At 37.2% G+C, this 22,476-nt stretch overlaps 1 protein-coding gene, 1 non-coding gene and 1 pseudogene across 2 annotated transcripts; all 3 read left to right on the top strand.

The window, feature by feature from the left end:
• The first annotated feature begins 154 nt into the window (after positions 1–154).
• Positions 155–7,564, top strand: tmem150ab (transmembrane protein 150Ab). Its single transcript, XM_059541083.1, has 9 exons — positions 155–403; positions 1,371–1,632; positions 3,305–3,556; positions 3,679–3,726; positions 4,413–4,499; positions 4,606–4,673; positions 4,841–4,968; positions 5,054–5,231; positions 6,981–7,564. Exons 3-9 carry the CDS (start codon positions 3,492–3,494, stop codon positions 7,289–7,291), a joined length of 885 nt encoding a protein of 294 aa, XP_059397066.1. The 5' UTR covers positions 155–403; positions 1,371–1,632; positions 3,305–3,491; the 3' UTR covers positions 7,292–7,564.
• On the top strand, positions 5,912–6,075 carry LOC132140124 (U1 spliceosomal RNA). The gene has a single exon (XR_009433718.1). It is a non-coding gene; the product is annotated as a U1 spliceosomal RNA (small nuclear RNA).
• Positions 7,565–13,545: 5,981 nt separating the features above from the next.
• LOC132130015 (inactive peptidyl-prolyl cis-trans isomerase FKBP6-like) lies at positions 13,546–16,548 on the top strand (annotated as a pseudogene).
• The last annotated feature ends 5,928 nt before the right edge of the window (positions 16,549–22,476 follow it).

Genomic DNA, 22,476 nt, shown 5'->3' on the forward strand with positions numbered 1-22,476 from the left:
CTCATTTTGGATTTCATGAGAGCTACACATTCCAAAAAGTTGGGACAGGTAGCAATAAGAGGCCGGGAAAGTTAAATGTACACATAAGGAACAGCTGGAGGACCAATTTGCAACTTATTAGGTCAACTGGCAACATGATTGAGCATAAAAAGAGCGTCTCAGAGTGGCAGTGACTCTCAGAAGTCAAGATGGGTAGAGGATCACCAATTCCCCCAATGTACGCAAATATCAGAAAGGAGTTTCTTAGTTATCATCATCATCATCTACAGTGCATAATATCATGCAAAGATTCAAAGAATCTGGAACAATCTCTGTGCGTAAGGGTCAAGGCCGGAAAACCATACTGGATGCCCGTGATCTTCGGGCCCTTAGACGGCACTGCATCACATACAGGAATGCTAATGTAATGGAAATCACAACATGGGCTCAGGGACACTTCCAGAAAACATTGTTGGTGAACACAATCCACCCTGCTATTTGCCGTTGCCGGCTAAAACTATATAGGTCAAAAAAGAAGCCATATCTAAACATGATCCAGAAGTGCAGGTGTTTTCTCAGGGCCAAGGCAGTGGCAAAGTGGAAAACTGTTCTGTGGTCAGGCGAAGCAAAATTTGAAGTTATTTTTGGAAAACTGGGACGCCATGTCATCCAGACTAAAGAGGACAAGGACAACCCAAGTTGTTATCAGCGCTCAGTTCAGAAGTCTGCATCTCTGATGGTATGGGTTTGCATGAGTGTGTGTGGCTTGGGCAGCTTACACATCTGGAAAGGCACCATCAATGCTGAAAGGTATATCCAAGTTCTAGAACAACATATGCTCCCATCCAGACGTCGTCTCTTTCAGGGAAGACCTTGCATTTTCCAACATGACAATGCCAGACCACATACTGCATCAATTACAACATCATGGCTGCGTAGAAGAAGGATCCGGGTACTGAAATGGCCAGCCTGCAGTCCAGATCTTTCACCCATTGAAAACACTTGGCGCATCATAAAGAGGAAGACCGCATTTGAGCAACTAGATGCCTGTATTACACAAGAATGGGACAACATTCCTATTCCTAAACTTGAGCAACATGTCTCCTCAGTCCCCAGACATTTGCAGACTGTTATAAAAAGAAGAGGGGATGCAACACAGTGGTAAACATGGCCTTGTCCCAACTTTTTTGAAATGTGCTGATGCCATGAAATTTAAAATCAACGTATTTTTCCCTTAAAATGATACATTTTCTCAGTTTAAACATTTGATATTACATCCATGTTGTATTCTGAATAAAAAGAAACTTCCACATCATTGCATTCTGTTTTTATTCACAATTTGTACAGTGTCCCAACTTTTTTGGAATCGGGTTTGTACTGTATATATATAGCATGCTCAGTTATACGGAATCACTTCGAGTTCTAATTTTATTATTTTATTAAATTGAATGTAATGTAAATAAGGAAAAGGTTTTTATTTTTTATTTGTAGCTAAGAGCTAAATACACCATGTTACATTTAACCCTTTTAGAAATAATATAATCCATGCAGATACAAAGGGAGAGAGGGGCGCCATCTGTTGGTGAAAACTGTTTGTACATCAGCTTGAGATGCAGCAGAAGCAGCATCTGCTCGGGAGCCGCGGGGCCTGCGGTAGGATCACACTTTTACATATCAAAACACAATATTTCAACGATGACTCGCTAATGTACGGTAGTTGAAACGCATATAATGCATATGTAACGTTAGGTAGATAAATACTTATATAAAAACATATTTGCGTCTTAAAAAGTTGTTTACTTGCAGTAGCATCTGCTGGATAGCTTGCAAGCTACGCGATATTGACTTTCATCTTTAAAAATGATACCTTTCCTTATTTACTGTCATAATACCTTTCCTTATTATGTAGTGTTTTGTCGTACTGTGTTTGCTGACGTGACATTGAGGATGATCTGGACTGAAGGGGACATTATTATTAGTACGTGCGGCTCTCAGGTTGTTGATCTGACTTTGTGCTTCATGGGATCTTTCATCCCTCAGATGAACCGATTACAAATCTACCTGACATCTTTTGGTAACATAATAGTACCATAACGGATTATGGTACTGCATGTGTATAAATATATTGAACCCATATTTACTCATTTCGTTGCCTTGTACCTTACATGTGAATGACAATAAAGTTGAATCTAATCTAATCATGCAGTTTATACACACAAACACACTGGCCACTTTATTAGGTACACACTGCAAGTACCGGGTTGGACCCCCTTTTGCCTCCAGAATGCCTTTATTCTTCATGGCATAGATTCAACAAGGTGTTGGAAACATTCCTCAGAGATTTTGGTGCGTACTGACATGATAGTATCACTCAGTTGCTGCAGATTTGTCGACTGCACATCCATGATACGAATCTCTCATTCCACCACATCTCAGAGGTGCTCCTTTGTAGATCTGGTTGACTTTGGAGATCTGGTGACTGTGGAGGACATTTGAGTAAAGTGAATTCATTGTCATGTTCAAGAAACTAGTTTGAGATGATTTGAGTTTTGTGACATGGTGCATTATCCTGCTGGAAGTAGCCATCAGAAGAGGAGTACACTGTAGTCATGAAGGGGTGGACATAGTCAGCAACAACACTCAGGTAGGCTGTGATATTTAAACGATACTCAGTTGGTACTAAGGGGCCCAAAGTGTGCCAAGAAAATATCCCCACACCATTACACCACCACCACCACCACCAGACTGAGCTGTTGAGACAAGTCAGGATGGATCCATGCTTTCATGTTCTTTACACCAAATTCTGACTCTACCATCTGAATGTTGCAGCAGAAATCGAGACTCAACAGACCAGGCAACGTTTTTCCAATCTTCTATTGTCCAATTTTGGTGAGCCTGTGTGAATTGTAGCCAATGTTTCCTGTTCTTAGCTGACAGGAGCGGCACCCAGTGTGGTTAGGGCCATCTGCTTCAGGGTTTGATGTGTTGTGCGTTCAGAGATGGTATTCTGTATACCTTGGTTGTAACGAGTGGTTATTTGAGTTACTGTTGCCTTTCTATCATCTCTAACCAGTCTGCCCATTCTCCTCTGACCTATGACACCAACAAGGCATTTTTGTCAACACAACTGCCGCTCACTTAAAATAACACTATAGTACAATAATATAATGATATTAAGCAAAAACACATGAAATAACACTTAACTTTTGACGGCCAGAAGCAAAGCATGCTGGGAACTAGAAATGAAATGGGATTATACACATGTAAATGGGAATGTGTATGTGCAATATATAATCAATAAACAGTTTCTCTGTATTTCCGCTAGATATCGTTGGTTGTTGGTAATCAGCGAGTCTCCAGATGTAGTCGAAGGAGCACCACCAAGTTTCCCCCACTGGTCCACATACCCCCCCACTGCATGGCTTCGCTTGCTGGTGTCTCTCACCGCGTCTCCATTGCCCCTGTCCTCCACACCCTCATACTGGGGTCTCAGGCCTCTCACAGACTGACCAATGACTGCCTGGATTGTTCTGCCTGTCAGCCTGTCTGCTTTCTCCATCACGGGGATATGGATTGTGTAAGTGTTTATGTTCAAGCCAGAAGTTTTACATTCAGTTTTATATAGCCCTCTACTGTTTTTTGTTTAACTATATACAGACAAATCATGTACTTAAAAACTAAGTTTTTTTTGTTCTGTAGTTACGCCATGGCAGTGATGAACCATCATGTCTGTCCTGTTGAGAACTGGTAAGTTAACCCTTTAAAGCCTACTATATCACAAATTCTCTGGCCTTTTAATTATCAATGTGATCACATCAATGTAGTTTATACATACCCTTTTTAACAAGTAAATTGACTTTTAGTATAATTCTAAATACGTTGCCGTTTAAGGTTGTGGTACATGTGCCTTTTTATTGTGAAATTTTTGCAGATTTTATAAAGTAAACACAAAAATAACTTTTAGTTTGTTAGTACTGTTTCAGGATTTACACTTATCGGACTGAAACAACTTAGGTTTGCTTGATTCTCCATGCATTATTTTTTGAAAAATCGTGTTAAGATGTGAATATTAAATATGATACATTAGGCTGTTGAGGATTTGTAAATCTCTCAGTCATCATTGTTTTGCAATGCATTATAAGCTTTACCCCCACAATAAAACCAACAGGGCTTTGATCATAAACTTAAGTATTTAAACTCATTTTGCTAAGACATATCACAGGGAGCTATAGGGGTTTTATGTAAGTATCATGCTAGAATGTTATAACCATTTCATTGATATACATTTACAAGCTATCAGAAGCTATCACCAGTTTAAAAAAAAAACCAAACAAACAAAAAACCCTATTATTTTATAATTCACACTAATCTCAAATCCCAAATCCAAAAACCCCCACATACTCTTCTTTCATGCTTGATTCTTTGTATCATAGGTCATACAATTTGACATGTACAGAGGAAACGGCTAAGAGGGGCTTCCCAAAGACCTGCTGTACTCTTCAAGACATCCCCCTCATCAGGTGAAGATGAAGATTTCGAAGATGCCTCATTTGAGTATTACTGTTTTGCACCACCTTCTTCTTGTGAAAAGGTTGCCCAATATCTGATTTTCTGCTCTTTCAACAGTAAATGTGGTTGCTATCCACCAGAGAGCTGTCTCTTCAGTTTGATTGGCAATGTTGGGGCCTTTATGGGTAAGAATTACAGTTTGAAATGTAATAAAGGCATAAAGAACTCCGCAAAGAAGTTAATTACCTAATCGGTCGTTTAAAGGTGTGTGATTTATGTCAATATTAAAATACTTCTATCTATCCCAGAGATTACCGGTAATTTTGTTTGTGTGTGTGTGATGCTCCTGCAGTGGTTATGGTGTGCATGCTGCGTTATGCTCAAGTGATTGAACACAGCCATCACTGCTGGACCAACACAAGTTCTTTGGTCTCTGGCTGCATTAATGCCCTTGGTTTGGTCATGGTTGGCAACTTTCAGGTGAGCAGGCAAAAAAAAAAGTGTAACTTTTGCCCATTCTATAAATCTAAATGAACTTGTATTCCTTTTGTATTTTCTTCTATAGGTCGATCATGCCAAGACGCTTCATTATGTGGGAGCGGGTGTAGCGTTCCCTGCCGGCTTGCTGTTTGTGTGTCTGCAGTGTGTTCTGACGTACCGTATCGCAGAGACAGCACTGGACTACTGGATGGCTCATGTGCGTGTGGCACTCTCAGCAGGAGCTCTGGTATCACTTGTTCTCAGTATCCTTACCAAGAGCTCATGAATGTTTCTATTTTGTGTTTGACCTGGAAAAAAAAAACACTGGAGATCAGACATGATCTGATACATGAAAATCTAATTTAGATGGCTTCATTTGAGCAAGGAGTGAAACACTTTCTCATATAGCATCTTATAGGAGAACATCACTGATTGGCTAGTAACAGTGGAAGATAAAAGATATGTCCAGTAAAAAAAAAGTATATTAATAGGGTTTTCACAGTACAAAATTCCTGTGGTCCATAGTACCAATAGTAGTGAAATTTCAAGAGTTGCAGTAACAGTTTCAATACTACAGCAAAAAGTGAATAAACAGACATTATTTAAAAAAAGAAATTAAAACATTGCCATGTACAGTAGCCATCAAGTACAGTGGGGTTTTTTTTCTTCAGTATTTCAAAAATTAAGTAAAGTGACATAAAGAACATGAATTATAAGCAAAGAACAAAGAAAAAGTAAATATTTTTTTTTAAAGTAAATTATTCATGTAAAGCGTCTGTAGTAAAATAAAGAACAAAGAAAGATATCGAACAGACAATACTAGAGAACAAAGTAAACCCACATTGATCGGCACGTTTCAAGTATCTAATTACAGTAGACATAGGAAACTGTATGACATGTAAATAATTATTGGTACAGGCACTGCAGTAGGGTTACAGACTTGTAGATTACCTGGCAGGGGAGACCCCATGATCAAGAAGGTGGTTCACCCAGGGCGAGGCTAGGCCATTGCACTACAGCTGTGCTGACCCCAGCGAATTCCCCCAATATGGGAATCTCAACTGCATAATTCATGGTAATGGGGGACTGCGTTCGTGCTCTCTTCTGGATTAATTATTTTTCAGCCTAAAGGTCGTGGGTTTTGAGTCTCGGTACTGGCAGGGATTGAAGGTGGGGGAGAGAATAACCAGAGCTCTCTTCCACTCTCAATACCACGACTGAGGTGAGACCCTTGAGCAAGGCACCGAACCCCCAACTTCTTCGCTGGGACCCCACAAACCTCTAGGCCCTATGCACTCCCTTACCCTTTTCCCCCACTAGCGACGCCCCTGCTGGCCACTGATCTGTGTGTATGTGTGTGTGTGTGTGTGCGTGTGTGTGTTCGCTGATGTGTGTGTGCACTTGGATGGGTTAAATGCAGAGCACAAATTCTGAGTATGGAACACCATACGTGTCTACACGTCATGTCATAAAAACAACAACAACAAAAATCGTGCTGCAATTAAACAACGTTGTAAAGGCAAAAAAATTATAAAATGTGTTATTGTAATTGCCATAGTGAAGTCCTACAAAAATGTATGTCAAATTCTCATAGTTCATGGGTCATATCACAAAATAATTAATAAAATTCTTTACTAATACACTGGGGAAGTCATGGCCTAGTGGTTAGAGAGTTTGATTCCTAACCCTAGGGTTGTGGGATTGAGTCTCTGGCCAGCAATAGCACGACTCCCCAGGCGCCGCAGCATAGTGGCTGCCCACGGCTCCAGGTGTGTGTTCACAGTGTGTGTGTGTGTGTTCACTGCTGTGTGTGTGCACTTTGGATGGGTTAAATGCAGAGCACGAATTCTAAGTATGGGTCACCATACTTAGCTGTATGTCATGTCACTCACTTAAGAGTGCAAAAAAGATCGATTATAGGAAAAAGAAAGAAAAGTTAAAGTACATCCCAGTAAAATATTAATGCTGATATTCAGTGTGCCCTTTCCTTAACATCACCCTTCCTATTCAAGGTGGTATCTTCTTCGTCCATGAGAGTTTTGTATTGCAGCACGCCGCAGCCATCTGTGAATGGGTCTTCACGGTCTTGGTCCTGGTGTACTACGGCACCTTCACCTATGAGTTTGGCACTGTCAATAGTGATACCTTGATGGCGGCCTTAATGAAGCGCAGTCAACATCATCATCCAGGGTCAGCGGTCATCATGGGGGGAATTGGGAAGGGTGTTGCAATGGGATGTGGTGCCCGCAGTCTAAAGTCACCTGGAGGCAGCAGCACTTCCACACACCTCAACTGTACACCAGAAAGCATCGCCATGCTTTAGGTGCTAACCACTACGGTATTCTCTCAGACCTCAGCACACAGACTCTTCAACTGGTTACAAAAATTTTTTGCAAAACTGGTACAAGCAATACAATAGGTTTACAGACTTTTTGATTATAATCTAAAAGTAATGACCAGTCAGTCATAACTAAGGTATTTTGCATGATATTTTGCATTCATATGTAAGATTACTGAAAACACAGCCTCAATAACCAGCACAGACAATTCCTTCCCATGATTCAAGGGGCTTCTGATAGAAATGCTTTAGTTTTACTATCTTAAAACTTCAATAACTCATTCCTAAAGGCACATTCAATCTGACAACAATGAAACTAAGGTCAACAAGTGGATTGTTGGTTGTTCGTAGCCTTCATCAGGAAGTCATATAGAGTGCTGCAAGGATTATATATTATGTAGGACTGGAAACTAGGAGTTAGCATTTTTACACTTCTGGTTCCATCGTCTCAAATCAAAGGGCTTTTGGTTAATTGCCTGACATAATATACGTGGCAAACACAAGCTCATGATATTTTCATGTTTTATTTTACAACATAAAAATACATCAGTAATATATGGAAGTCTGTTTCCGCCACTAAATAAAAAATAAAACAGGGTAATTGTGACTTTTATTTTGCAATTCTGACTTTATAACTCGCAATTGCAATTGTCTGAATTGCATGATATAAACTCACAGTTGCGAGTTATAAAGTCAGAATTGCAAAATATAAACGATACAATATAAACGAAGTGGCAGAAACGTGCTTCTATAATAATGCCCCCTTAAAAAGAAGTTTTTATTTGTCTTGAAAAAGGTGGTTGCTAACAAGTGGCTAAGTTGGACGAATATTAATATTGATATAATATATATATTTACTTTTTTCTTTTTATATTAATGTCGAAAATATTAAATGTCATCTCTCTGAAAAGGAGAACTTGTGTACTCACTTTTCCGCTTTTACAGCTTCGTTATTTTTAGAATCATTCCTTTGAAAATGATTCAAACTTTTAGGTAAAATGTTGATTAAATAAAGACTGAGAGAGTTGTCAGAAGCATAGTGATGTTGACGTTGAAGTCATGTGACCGTGTGGTGTTAAGCGTTTATAGCCTGTTTCACCTCTTTTCTTGTGATTTGCATTTAAATTAAAATTCATAAAAGTAGTGTTCATTTGTAAAGATAATCATGATGAACAAAATGTTTAACAATTAGAAACTTTTGTTGGTCACAGAACTTATTATCTTGCAGTAGTCCAAAACCCAGTGGAAAAATCCTGTTGGGTTTTTCTCGAGTGAACCAGGGTGATGCTAACTTCCAGGCTGGCCTACACAAATACGTCCTCACTGCATTTCTCTATTGGTAGTCGGTGCATTGTATCTCCACTCAGTAACATAGTTGCTAAAAACAAATTTGGCGCAAAACTCTCATGGTGCCATTAATTGCTAACTCCCATTGAAAATCAGGACACTTCGTCAGTGTGAATCTGTTACAAAACTGCCAGCAATACCAAGACACTTGTCTAGACAAAGAAGATAATTGGCTAAACCCATGCAACCTTCCCTAACCCATTTAATCTGTAGAAACTGATTACACAACAGGTCAAGCCATCACTGTAGCAATGGAGATGTTAAGTTGGTTGCACCAGCTATTGCTGCCAACAGTTGGGTTGCACTGAGGTTGAGGTTTAGTCACTTTACTTTAGTCAAATAGCGATACTTTTTATTCATACCTGAGATGCAGGTGGTCCATGTTTATGTATTCATTCCAAGTGCTCATAGCTTGGTTTGATCAGGTGCTGTGGACCCTCAGTCATATGGGCTCTAGATGCAATGGTGGCTGTACTGAATAAGATTTAAGAGCATCCCTGTGCAGCCTTTTGAACATGTTGGTGCTTTTGCCAATTTTTTTTTCATCACTCAATCTCAAAAATGGCTGTATTGATTGGTTGCATCACATGTATCTTGCAAAGAAATTCCTAATATTTCAGCATCACAAGAAAAAGGATTTTGTGTCCATTATTCTACTGTTTTGGTTTTTCACGTTTAGAAATATAAGGTGATATTCATTTCTGGAGGCTTTTGAATCTTGCTCTTGATCCCTCAAGATTGTTTTCTCATTCACCTGATAAACTTTATTTCAGTGCTTTTGCAAGCAAATGCAAAGTTTCTCTCGGAAGCACAATACTTTCATGAGAAAACAAATGTTTTGCAAGCAAACTAAATTTTTGTGACTGAAATTACATTTTAGGGGGTTGCATAGAAACCCTCCTTAAGTTCTGGACTTGACAATTTCAAGACAGGAAATGCTTTGTGGGCAAGCACATATTGATGCGAATGTTAAGATGGTAAAGCAAACAATTGGAAGTCAAACTAAGCTGCCAAATTAAATGATATATTTTCACTTCTTAGGTGGATTTGGAGATAGTTTTGTGTAATAAAGAAGACAACTTGTTTATTTCTCCAACATGCTTTGTTCCTGTCACTTCAGTATTAATCTAGCATTAAGAGAGAATCAGAGGTCTTAACCAGTTTTTTTTTTTGTGTTTATTGTTTTTAAACATTTACCATTTATGATATCAGAGCTGCTTGTAAATGAATGCCTTAAGCCGAGAATAATCAGTATCCAATCTTCATTATAACCTCAGTTCCTACACGTCATTTTGTAATATATAGAATACTTATAAGAAATGTTCATAATATATTGGAAATGATGTATAGTGCACTAAAGGGGAAAAACCGAAGTATTTTTAGATTTTTTTTTTAGTGGACACGAAATAAAATGCTGTATTTCGACTACACTGTATTCTAGTTTTTAGATATTGCTTAATTTGAAAGCAATATATTGAGAGTTATTATAGAAACCAATGAGAGTTGGTTATGTGTTGTATCTCTTTGTTTATAATTTATTCTTTGTAATGCCAGACAATGAAACCATGCAATATTCAACTTCTGCAAACAACTATACCTCTATGAAAATGTGGTGAGATGTTCAGAGTATCCTAAAGGAGCTGCTAAGATGTGTGTTACTCAAGGTATTTATGTTGTTTCATCTGTAGATGTCCTGAGGTCTCATGAAGTATATACCGGTGAGACCATCATTGCAGCTGTCGGAATAAGGCCCTGATCATCTTTTAGGCTACAATAATTTAGTTACTTTTTGTTAAATGGAAAATTCCTGAATTTGTTCTGTCAAAAGGGAAAGAATTTCTAAAAACGTTTTGTTCAGTAGACAGATTGTCTGATAAACTTGTGAAATGGAAACTGAAATCCATTTATCGACTTGTTACAGTTCATACTGCAACTTTCTTTTGAGTTATGAGCCATTCTGCACCTTTCCTTATCTGTCACAAGGGTTTTGTTTTGTGAAATAAAATGTACTTTCATTTGAGAGACACTGTTCACTGAGAAGGTTGTTTGCTGCCGGTATCACACTGTTAACAGCAGTTATGTCATGTTTAATATAGAATTCAGGTGACATAAAACACCTTAATGCAAAATAAATGAAATTTTACACACCATGAAAGTAATACTGTGCAATGATTCCTAGAGTCATTCAACTCATTCAAGGGTTGTAAGTGTCAGGGTCACAAGGTGTTTGATGTTATATGATCCTATAAAGCAAGATGTGGATATACAGTATGATAGTTTCATGTAAAATGAATGATGTAAAAAAAAGAATTAAGAAAGAAGGAAAAATTATATTATGAATCAAACAGGTATAATATTAAACTCTAACCTATTAAACGACAAACAATGATTTTGAAATATAAACATCCTTGATTTGAGTTCTGTGGGTTTTGCAGGTACAAAATCTGTCACTGTCGCAGTACCTTTTCAAATGGTAGGCTACACTTTTGTACCTTTTAGGTACCAGAATGGACCATTAGGCAAAGGTGTTTGAAAAAGTTTTTGTACCTATTTTTCTGAGAGTAAATGGAGGGTAGATTCTAGTGTGATTTAGGGTCTTCTGAGGTGTCCGCCGTGCCTACAGACCGATAAATAAGTGGTTGCTGGAAATATCAAACAAACATATATAGGCTACGTCTACTGGACTAGACATGTGACCACTTTTAGAGTGCTTTACTTCAAAATATTTGTCTTGTCCACTCTTGACAAAATGGGACAGTTCACTTTAAAATCTGGTATTTATGCAGTTTAAAATTATAGATTAAATGGTGCCCTCTGCTGTTTATTCATGCTCTTTGCATGTGCAAAATACACACACACACACACACACTTAAGACATTTCAATAAAAAGTATTCAACAATGTTTCAAACATTTCACGCTTTGCATTTCACGTGCAGAGAAAATCTAGATTTTGTTGCCATTAAAAAATCGTATCATTTACGTGTGAATCTGAAAATAAAAATGTACTTTGTATAGAGTGAGAAAAAGGCAGTTTGATTGTATTCTGTTACAATGACAATAAGTGACATTATAACAGAAATTACGTATTTATCCACAGCATAGCTCATGTGCAATATTGTGGAAAAACAATGGAAAAGTAAAGCAGTGGAACACTACTGTATGTGTTCTGGGTGAACAGCCCCTTATTATTCTCATCTTTTTTGCTTACTCAGAAAGGTGATTAAAATAGAGCTGGATGTTTGTTTGGAGTATTTTCCATAAATTGAAAAGTATGTCAGAGCAGGTCAATTCTATGTAGAATTCATATTGCATGGCTTGTATCAATATTCTGACCACTAATATCAAACCCATCTACTTTTCAGTAGAACATGACAAATATATATAATTTGCGCTCCTTTTGTCACTGAATAAAAAGGATATCTGCACTTGACATCAGAAAATGCCCTTGCTTTGCGTCTCTTTGTGTTTACATACCAAACAGTTTTCATGGGAAATGTGTTTCTTGATCGCCTTTCCTGCCAAGTCATGTTTATATGACAAAGTGAACTAATGAACTTTAGTGTGCAACCTTCATCGTCTTAATACAACAGCAGATTGATTCAGTAACATTGAGTTAAAAATGTATTTTTAAAGGGATAGTTAATGTAAAAAAAAAAAAAAAAAAAAACTATCATAATAGACTCAACCCCAAGACGTTCCAAACCTGTATGACTTTCTTTCTTCTGTGGATCACAAAAACAATATTCTGAAAACTGTCAGTAGGGTAAAACATACAATAAAACTAAAAAAAAAAAAAACATACACAAACAAAACTAAATTAAATCCTGCGGCTCAGAACGATACACTGATGTGTAAAGACACAAAATGATCAATCTGTGCAAGAAACTGAACAGTATTTGTATATTTTTTTTTTACTTCTGATGTCCGAACTCTCCTGAGCGCGTTCTCAGCATTAGGTGCGTGAGGCGTCTTCTTATTCTTCTTACTTTATGGCGGATCGCAAACTTATAAGTGCATTACCGCCACCTATCTCTCAAATGTACCATTGACACTCCTAATTAAGATGAACAAGAAGAAGCCCTGCTGCTGACAACGCAGTTTCTTGCACAGACCGATTGTTTTGTGTCTTTACACATCAATGTATCATCACAAACCACAGGGTTTATTTGGGTTTTGTTTGTGTATTTTTTTGTTTAGTTTTATTGTATGTTTTAGCCATGATTCCCATTCACTTGCATTTTAAGACTGACAGACTGCAATGGTTTGTGTTAAAAATCTCTGTTTGTGTTCTACTTAAGAAACAAAGTCACCTACATCCCGGATGCCCTGGGGGTAAGCAGATAAACATCACATTTTCATTTTTGGGTGAACTATCCCTTTACGTCTTTGTTGATATTGCAATTCTGCCGCAGAACTCCAAATTAAGTTTCACAGAATACCCTAAATAATGCTTTTTGTATGTTATACGTATTTATATGAATGAACACAAATGGGCATTAGTATTTTACAGCATAGCAATATTCACCTCCTCTGCCTCACTGTAGGTATTCTCAATTTTATCCTAAAACAGAGACAAATTAAGGGTGATATGCTTCATTAGTGTATACAACATGCTGCATGTAATTATTCTGCCTCTCAGGGGTTTTGAATACATAAAGACCTATTGGAAACCAATAAACATGATTCATTTATGACAGAATAAAGATGCATAATACAAAATCATGAATTAAACCATAAAGTGAAACAATGATTTATATATATATATATATCTATATCAGATATCAGACTGTAATTCCTTGGTGTTTTAATAGATATCAAAATACAGAACAATCATCATATTCACATGCCAAGTGTTTATCTGCTACCCCAAGATACTTAAAATTGCGATAACATGGTAAAACATGGAAAGTTACTCTCTCTCTCTCTCTCTCTCTCAAAAAACATAAAAAATGTTTATTTGGCAGATGTAGTATTACAGTGTAAGTGTTTGTAAAGGGGGTTTCATGTTAACTCACTTTTTGCAAAACATGGCAGTTTATCTTTTATGAACTGTTATAAAGTGTAAAAAAATAAAGTTCAGCTCAAATAAATTAATATATATATATATATTTGTTATGTCTTAGACTCCATTCCACCGTCTGGCTTGACATATTAGAAGATGGAGGAATTCTCAAAGAGGTCGTCCATGCAGGGGAAGGTCCACCCGTACCCAAGCATGCCTCCGTATCAAGTAAATAACTCAATTTAACATAGTTTTGTTGAGTTTAAGCTTCTCTCTTATGATAGTTAAATATTGCATAAATAAATGATTCATATAATACACACACACACGCACACACACACACACACACACACACACACACACACACACACTCGTCTTATGTAAACAAGGCTGTGTTTATATGATAAAAAATACAGAAAAATAGTAATATGTGTGGAATATTTGTTCAATTTGAGATATCTGTTTTCTATTTTAATATATTTTAAAATGTATTCTATAAGTCTGATGATAAAGTGTAATACGATCTTTCAGAAATCAATCTAATTATGTGGATTTGGTGCGTAAGAAAACAATTCTGATAAATTCTGAAGACAGTTATGGTGTTTAATGAATGAATAATAATAAAAAAATAATAATAAATAAACTTTTGGTTTTGTATCTACGTTTATGTAATACATTCTTTTTGGTTTGTTGGTTTTCATAAACTCATTTCATCCACAGTTCATTTCTCTGGTTTCATTGAGTACTCTGACGCACCATTTGAGACAACCAGCCACCTTAAATATCCACGAATGATGAAGCTTGGTAGAGGTAGGATGGAATCTGAATTCTCCCATTAGAATAATTATTGTCAAATTTCTCCTGTATATTCTCTTGTATGTCATCTGCGAGACACTCTTACCTCTTTCCCCATAGATGTTACTTTGTATGACCTTGAGCTCGGCCTTTTTACAATGAAGAAAGGTGAGTTCTCCCGTTTTCTCTTCAAGCCCAAATATGCCTATGGGGACCTTGGGTGCCCCCCGCATATACCTCCATTAGCCACGATCCTCTATGAGGTGCAAGTCCTCGACTTCATGGACTCGGCACAAGTGGATGAATTCATGGATTTGAGTATGGTAAGATTGAATGCTTTTAGCTTGCTCGTTTTGTTTGTTTGTGGAGTCCGAGATGATCAATTCTCCATTGTACGTCAGGATGAGCAGAACAGTGTTTCTCTGTCCACATTTCTGAATGTACTGGACACGCAGCGAGCTTTGGAAACCTCTGCTTCAATAAGAAGCGCTATGAAGATGCTTGAGAGAGATACAAGCAGGTTCTGTGCTTTTAACTCTCTTATTAGTTTCTCATATATGAGAGTATGTTAATAGATAGAAGGAAAATGTGTCTTGAAACCTAGTAATAGACTGTGATGTAACATTCGTGTAACACAACTCTTGGTCCATGGTGCAGGCCATGACACTTTTGCAAAATCGTGAGCTGTTGGATGATGAAGAGAAGCAGCGTCTTGAGGAAATGAAATTGCCTTTCCTGCTCAACCTCTCACTCTCGTACCTCAAACTGGAGAAACCCCACAAGGCCCTTTGCTATGGTCAGAAAGTGCTGGACATTAATCCTCAGAACACTAAAGTGCTCTTCCGCTACGGCCAGGTTAGGCAACGTGACGTCATTTCAATTTTTATTTATTTTTTGGTAACCTGATCATAATCTTTCAGTAAAATAAATATTGTTATATAAAATCTAGGGCTGTCAATTGAGTTAACAGTTTTATAAAATCAGGATATGCTGATTAATTAACTGAACTATCATAATGCTGCATTTTCTCTTGGGTTCGGTTTGAAACTTCCAGTCAGGTTATTTTTTGTGTTCAGTTTACTATCAAAAGGGAAGACTTTATGGAATCACTGATCTGATATTAAGAACGTTTTTTTTTTTTTTAAACGAGGCCTGTTTGGAAATGAGCGACTATGAGAAGGCACAAGATTATCTTACACTCGCTCAGGCGAAAAAGCCATTTGACCCTGACATCAACACCTTACTGAAAAAGCTTGCTCTGTAAGTCTTTCTTATCTGATGGTTTTGTCAAGTTTTCCTCCAGTACATGAGTGAATGTGAAAGCTGAATAAATCTGCTGATCTTTTACAGCTGCTACAAGGACTATTTGGACAAAGAGAGAGAGATGTGCTCCAAGATGTTCTCAGGTTTAAAGCGGATGGAAAAGTGAAGATTGCAACGTCCATGGTGGTGGTCTTTATCCTTTTTCAAATCCCCCAGACTGACCACAAGTGGGAAATATAAACCCAACAAAATGTAATTTTGGCTTGTCTGGGCAACATTGCCTCAAATGTTTTCATACTTTTAATTGATTATAGTTCACTTTTATTTTGCATTATTTGTGTTTGCCATATATATATATGTATAATTTATTTTAGTTTTTTGACGTGGGTGCACTATGCTATGTATGTTAACTTAAGAAAAGCTTTATTATGACAGAAAGTCAAGATTTGTGGTGTTATGTTCAGTATTACAGTCAGTACTCTACATAGAGCACCAGAAGTTGTTCATTATTTCATTTTTTTCTCAATTTCATATATATTAATTTATTTGTTTTATTTTATTTTTTACTTTTTGTATGCCATGCAATGCATGTGCTGTCTTGATTTTACTTATTTTCATTATAAGTCCACTGTGTCATGACTGGCAAATTATTTTGTGTGTTAACATGTAAACAATAAGTTGTTCTGTCTTGCTCAGAGTTTTGAATTTTCCTTAGATTTATATGGAAATTAATAATACACACAAATTTTGTTTACTCTAATAAAAAGTGAACAAAACTGTCAATATACACTGTATATATAAAGTTTATTTCATACCTTCATACCGTAATATGAGTCTTGTCGTCTAGCTGTGTTGTCTTGGTACATTTTACTTCCTAGTCTTTCCTCCCTGTGCTTACACAAAAATACCCAATCTGCAGCAGCCCCATTTAATATTTTGTGATGTCATTATCACAAAATATTGAACCATGTGGTGTCATGCTGTACAAGTTGTTCTTGTTTTTTGTTTTTTTTCAGAACTAATTTCACTTCTCTAAATTCGTTCGGCTATTTTTTAGGTAATTTTTAGTGGATATATGAACTCAGTTCTTCATAAATTCACACAGGTGTCCTTGGAGTTACCACAGGTGAAACTAATCACATTTACATAATCACACATATGTAGCATTGTAAATTGTAAGTTGCTTTGGATAAAAAGCATCTGGTAAATGAATGAATGTAAATGTTTGACAACCACAAGATGTCACAATACAGGTGCATCTCAATAAATTTGAATGTCCTGGAAAAGTTCATTTAAGTAATTCAACTCAAATTGTGAAACTTGTGTATTAAATAAATTAAATGCACACAGGCTGAAGTAATTTAAGTCTTTGGTTCTTTTAATTGTGATGATTTTGGCTCACATTTAACAAAAACCCACCAATTCACTATCTCAACAAATTAGAATATGGTGACATGCCAATCAGCTAATCAACTCTTAACACCTGCAAAGATTTCCTGAGCCTTCAAAATGGTCTCTCAGTTTGGTTCACTAGGCTACACAATCATGGGGAAGACTGCTGATCTGACAGTTGTCTAGAAGACAATCATTGACTCCCTTCACAAGGAGGGTAAAGGCGGGCGTACACGGTGCGATTTTTGCTGTCGTACGAGTTCGCATGCGATTTTTTTCAATCGTGTGGAAATCGCGTATGCTCGTATGGTCGCGGCTTGTATAATTTGCGATGAATTACGAGCTGAGCAGAGTGGCTTATCTGACAAAATGAGCTATTTATAGTGAGCTATCGGTTTGAATTCGTGACATGTGTGCGGTTAAACGAGCCGATTTGTTGATTTATTTTAAGTTGACCAATCACGAACTAGGAAAACCACAGAAGAAGAAAGGCGAAGACGGCAGCACCACGACGATTGTGGACAATTGACCAGGAGGATAAACTTGTTGAAGTCTGACATGAACAGCGAGCGCTGTGTGATGTTTCTAGCAACGTGTTCCAATGCCTTTTTAGTTCTCTCTCTCTCTCTCTCTCTCGCTCGCTCTCTCTCTCACACACACGCATATGTAGTTTACAGGGACTCTCCATAGACGTAACGGTATTCTATACCGTATATCCCCATACACTACCTCTATCCATCACGGAAAATGCATGTTTAAAATTTCTATTAAACACTGTATGGTATTTTTTAAAGCCATTTGGTTTACGAGGGCACAGGAATTGTCCTGACAAACCATGTTTACATTGTAATACCTATTTCAGATATTTATAAACCATATACAAGAACACACACACATAGGGTGACCAAACGTCCCGGTTTCCTATCGCAGGTTGTAAAATCGTGTCGTATATCATCTCGTCCGTACGATTTTCAGATAAACTCACTCGTGCCGTGTGAGTGGACATACGATCTTCCGACCATCCGAATTCGCACCGTGTACGCCCGCCTTAAGCCACAAACATTCATTGCCAAAGAAGCTGGCTGTTCACATAGTGCTGTATCCAAGCATGTTGACAAAAAATTGAGTGGAAGGAAAAAGTGTGGAAGAAAAAGATGCACAACCAACCGAGAGAACCGTGGCCTTATGAGGATTGTCAAGCAAAATCGATTCAAGAATTTGAGTGAACTTCACAAGGAATGGACTGAGGCTGGGGTCAAGGCATACAGACGTGTCAAAGAATTTGGCTACAGTTGTCGTATTTCTCTTGTTAAGCCTCTCCTGAACCACAGACCACGTCATACCGCGTCTTACCTGGGCCAGGGATAAGAACTGGACTGTTGCAATTGGTCCAAACTCCTCTTTTCAGATGAGAGCAAGTTTTGTATTTCATTTGGAAACCAAGGTCCTAGAGTCTGGAGGAAAAGCTCATAGCCCAAGTTGCTTGAAGTCCAGTGTTAAGTTTCCACAGTCTGTGATGATTTGACATGACATTCAGCCAAGTATGGTGACCCATACTCAGAATTCATGCTCTGCATTTAACCCATCCAAAGTGCACACACACAGAGCAGTGAACACACACACAAACTGTGAACACACACCCTGAGCAGTTGGCAGCCATTTATGATGCGGCGCCCGGGGAGCAGCTGGGGGTTCAATGCCTTGCTCAAGGGCACCCAAGTCAGATATTGCCAGCCCGAGATTCGGACCCACAACCCTAGGGTTAGGAGTCAAACTCTCTAACCACCAGACCACGACTTCCCACAGGGTGATTTGGGGTGCTATGTCATCTGCTGGTGTTTTTTGAAAAACTCGCCAGACCTAAACCCCATAGATAATTTATGGGGTATTGTCAAGAGGAATATGAGAAACGAGACAAAAAAATGCAGATGAGCTGAAGGCCACTGTCAAAGTAACCTGGGCTTCCATATCACCTCAGCAGTGCCACAAACTGATCACCTCCATGCCACGCCGAATTGAGGCAGTAATTAAAGCAAAAGGAGCCCATACCAAGTATTGAGTACATGTACAGTAAATTAACACACTTTCCAGAAGGCCAACAGTTCACTAAAAGTTGTTTTATTTTTTTATTGGTCTTATGAAGTATTCTTATTTGTTGAGATGGTGAATTGGTGGGTTTTTGTTAAATGTGAGCCAAAATCATCACAATTAAAATATCCAAAAACTTAAATTACTTCAATCTGTGTGCATTGAAACTATTTAATACACAAGTTTCGCAATTTGAGTTGAATTACTGAAATAAATTAACTTTTTCACTAAAAACTAATTTATTGAGATGTGCCTGTATGTTCCAAGGCCGTTTAACAAGAATTTGGCAACACAGCATTGACTTTTTGTGAAGGTTTGTGCTGGAACGTTCCATGTGGATTAACTGAGCTTGCCTCAGTATGGAGTTGTAAGGATGCCCTCTTTCAAGAGAGCCAGACTTCCGACCACACTGACCTACAATATGTAAGAAAACCCCCTCAGTGATTTGTAGAGTGACGATCCACTACTATTATATGTAACTGTTATGAATAGCCTTTTCTGTGCCTGAATGAGCAGTGCAAATGCACTTAATCTTAAAAAAAAGCAGGTCTGTAAATCCTTGGACTACAGATAAAGACATTGCTCAGTTTGGTTTCTCCGTCCTTGGCAACTTTAGTCCAGTGCAGTCCATCCTTTTCTTGTTTGTGTTTCTTTTGAGTGTTGCTCTGCTGACATTTACCAGATGTGAAGATGTAATTATGTGTGTACAAAGTGAAGTTTGTTATTCTTGACCAAGGCCTGTCCAGGTTCTTTGGGTTTTCTCCTGTACTAAGCTCTTGGTGCTTGGCACCAAGTTAATTTTCAAAACTGTAGTTTTTCCAAAGCAACATGTACAATATTTTCTAAATGTCTAGCATCCTGTTGATGTTTTACCTTACAGGGAAAGTTCATCCCAAAATTCTGTCATCATATTATGTTGTTCCAAACCTTTATTTTATATTCTGTGTCTGTAACTTAGTAAAACTAATTTGAAAGAATATTTAACATTTTGTCAGAATGCCATCACAGAGAAGTCTGTACTTTTTCCAAAATGTAAAGTTATGAAATTGTGATTGAAAATCACAGGGTGAGTAAATATAACTTGCATCAATAACCTGCACTAAAAAAATTAAAAATAAAAAAGATTTCACTTTAAAGGTCAAGGATGCTATTTTAGCACCTCATGGAAATGCAGGAATAATGCTTATTTTCAGATAGGTTTTCACTGTGCTCCTCCTGACACTTTTGCCCCAACGAATTTACAGCCTTACATGTGAAAGTTGATACTCAGATTATTTCTCATTTGGTTACTAAGAACATATTGTTAAATATCAGACAGTCCGCTCAGACAGTGTTCCTATCAACCAGTTAGAGCTTAAGCCTTAGGCTGGGGCTTGAACAACATTGGTGTCAACCAATTGGACAGAGGTTGTCATTCTGTGTCAGGAATGTTGTACCAGTACCAAGAAAAGATACTGACCAGGAACACGTCCTACTTGCAAAATCACGGTCACAATGCTGCATCTGTGACTGTGATTTTGCCAAGTAGGATCTGTTACTGGTTTAACTCTTATGTCCTTCCTGGGTTTGTATTAGAGGATGACACGGGAGTGGATTTTCACTCCTGTCCCGTCCCACTCCCATAGAAAGAAATCTTGTCCCGTCCCACTCCCAGACCAAAGTTTAAAAAATAATCCCATCCCATCCCGCTCCTGGTAAATTGACTCCCACTCCCATCCCGCTCCTGTTTAAACTGACTCCCGCTCCTGTACCGCTCCCATATATTTTTTTTCTTCAATTAGTGTTAAGTTAATACATAGAATTTATAATTTAATCTGCTCTCCATCCTGTTTTAGACCAGCTGCTGAGCCCCTGTTTCTAGATTTTCTCCAGAAAATGGAAGACAGCAAATGAAAGAAAAACAGTACATAGTTCACACCATGTCTACAATAATTTAATAAACCCAAACAGCACATAAAGCTGCATTTTACTCATTTATTGTTGAGTAAACAATACATTTATAGTTTACATTTATAGTTTTTTTTAATTACATGTTAACGATTTTCATCAATTATGCTCTTGCATAATGAGTCCATCTTAGTTATATGTTGCTGTCAGTGTTGGAAAGGTTACTTTGGAAATGTAATAGGTTACATATTACAAGTTACCCTGTTTAAAATGTAATAGTAGTGTAACTTTTTCAATTACTTTATTAAAGTAATGTAACTAATTACTTTTGAGTACTTTTTGATTACTTTTGTAAATTTGTGAAAATTAAAGAATAATAAATAAAAGCATATACATCAACTTAAATACAGTTATCTAATAAGCATGTGACGTATTCTGTGTAATAAAATCCTAAACATTGGTGTTTTTTTTAAACTGCTGTCTCTTTGTATATGATAGTTTTCTCAAAATAAGTAAAATGCACATGAAGTGACACAGAGCAGTTCTAGAAATTATGTTTATGTGCTCGTGTACTCCTATATTGAGGCAGCAGAGGTTGAAAACACTGCGAGCTTCAGTAGGCCTATGTGTAGTAAATGAAACCATGTCTTTGCCATTAATTTACAGGAGGGGCGGACTGGGAAAAAAAATTCAGACTGAAAAATTCAAACTCATACAAACAAATTCATGGACAAAACTCAAAACTCAAACTCAAATTCAAATTCATTTTTTATCTATTTTAAATCTTTAATTTGGGGACATGCAAAATAATTAAAAGTTCTCTCCTGAACTGCACCTTCACTTCCATTTTTCTCTTCAGTTTCTTTATTTTGCCCTGTTATCCATCTCTCTCATGACTTTAATACTCAAGATTGAACAAAACTATACTTTACAATACAATACTCTACAATACTACAATATCTTTATAGAAAAATCCTATATATAATCCATATTTTTCCCTTACAAAAATTAACCATGCTTTTATTAGCCTATATAAAAGTAAAATAACCTTGAGTAATGGATTTGTATTTATTTTTAAATAAATACATTTGTAAAATAATTTTACATTTTTGGTTATCACAGTTAAACAATAGTAACCATTTTCTCTGGATTTATAGTTAAATATTAAAATGTTAATTTTCGTAAGGGTTGTGTTGTTGTCTGTCGTAGCTCCCCCTAAACCTATAAAAAAAATCTGAATTTTTTTCAGCTAAATTACTACTGTAACATTACAACAGATAGGCCTAATAATTATGTCCCTTATATAGTATTTTGAGTGATGACTGATGAGCAACGTGCTGCTACTTGATTAAATAAATAAAATAACTAAGACAAAAAAGCATCTTTACAGATGAA

This window comes from Carassius carassius, chromosome 4 (genome assembly GCF_963082965.1).
Source record: "Carassius carassius chromosome 4, fCarCar2.1, whole genome shotgun sequence".
Classification (NCBI taxonomy): domain Eukaryota; kingdom Metazoa; phylum Chordata; class Actinopteri; order Cypriniformes; family Cyprinidae; genus Carassius; species Carassius carassius.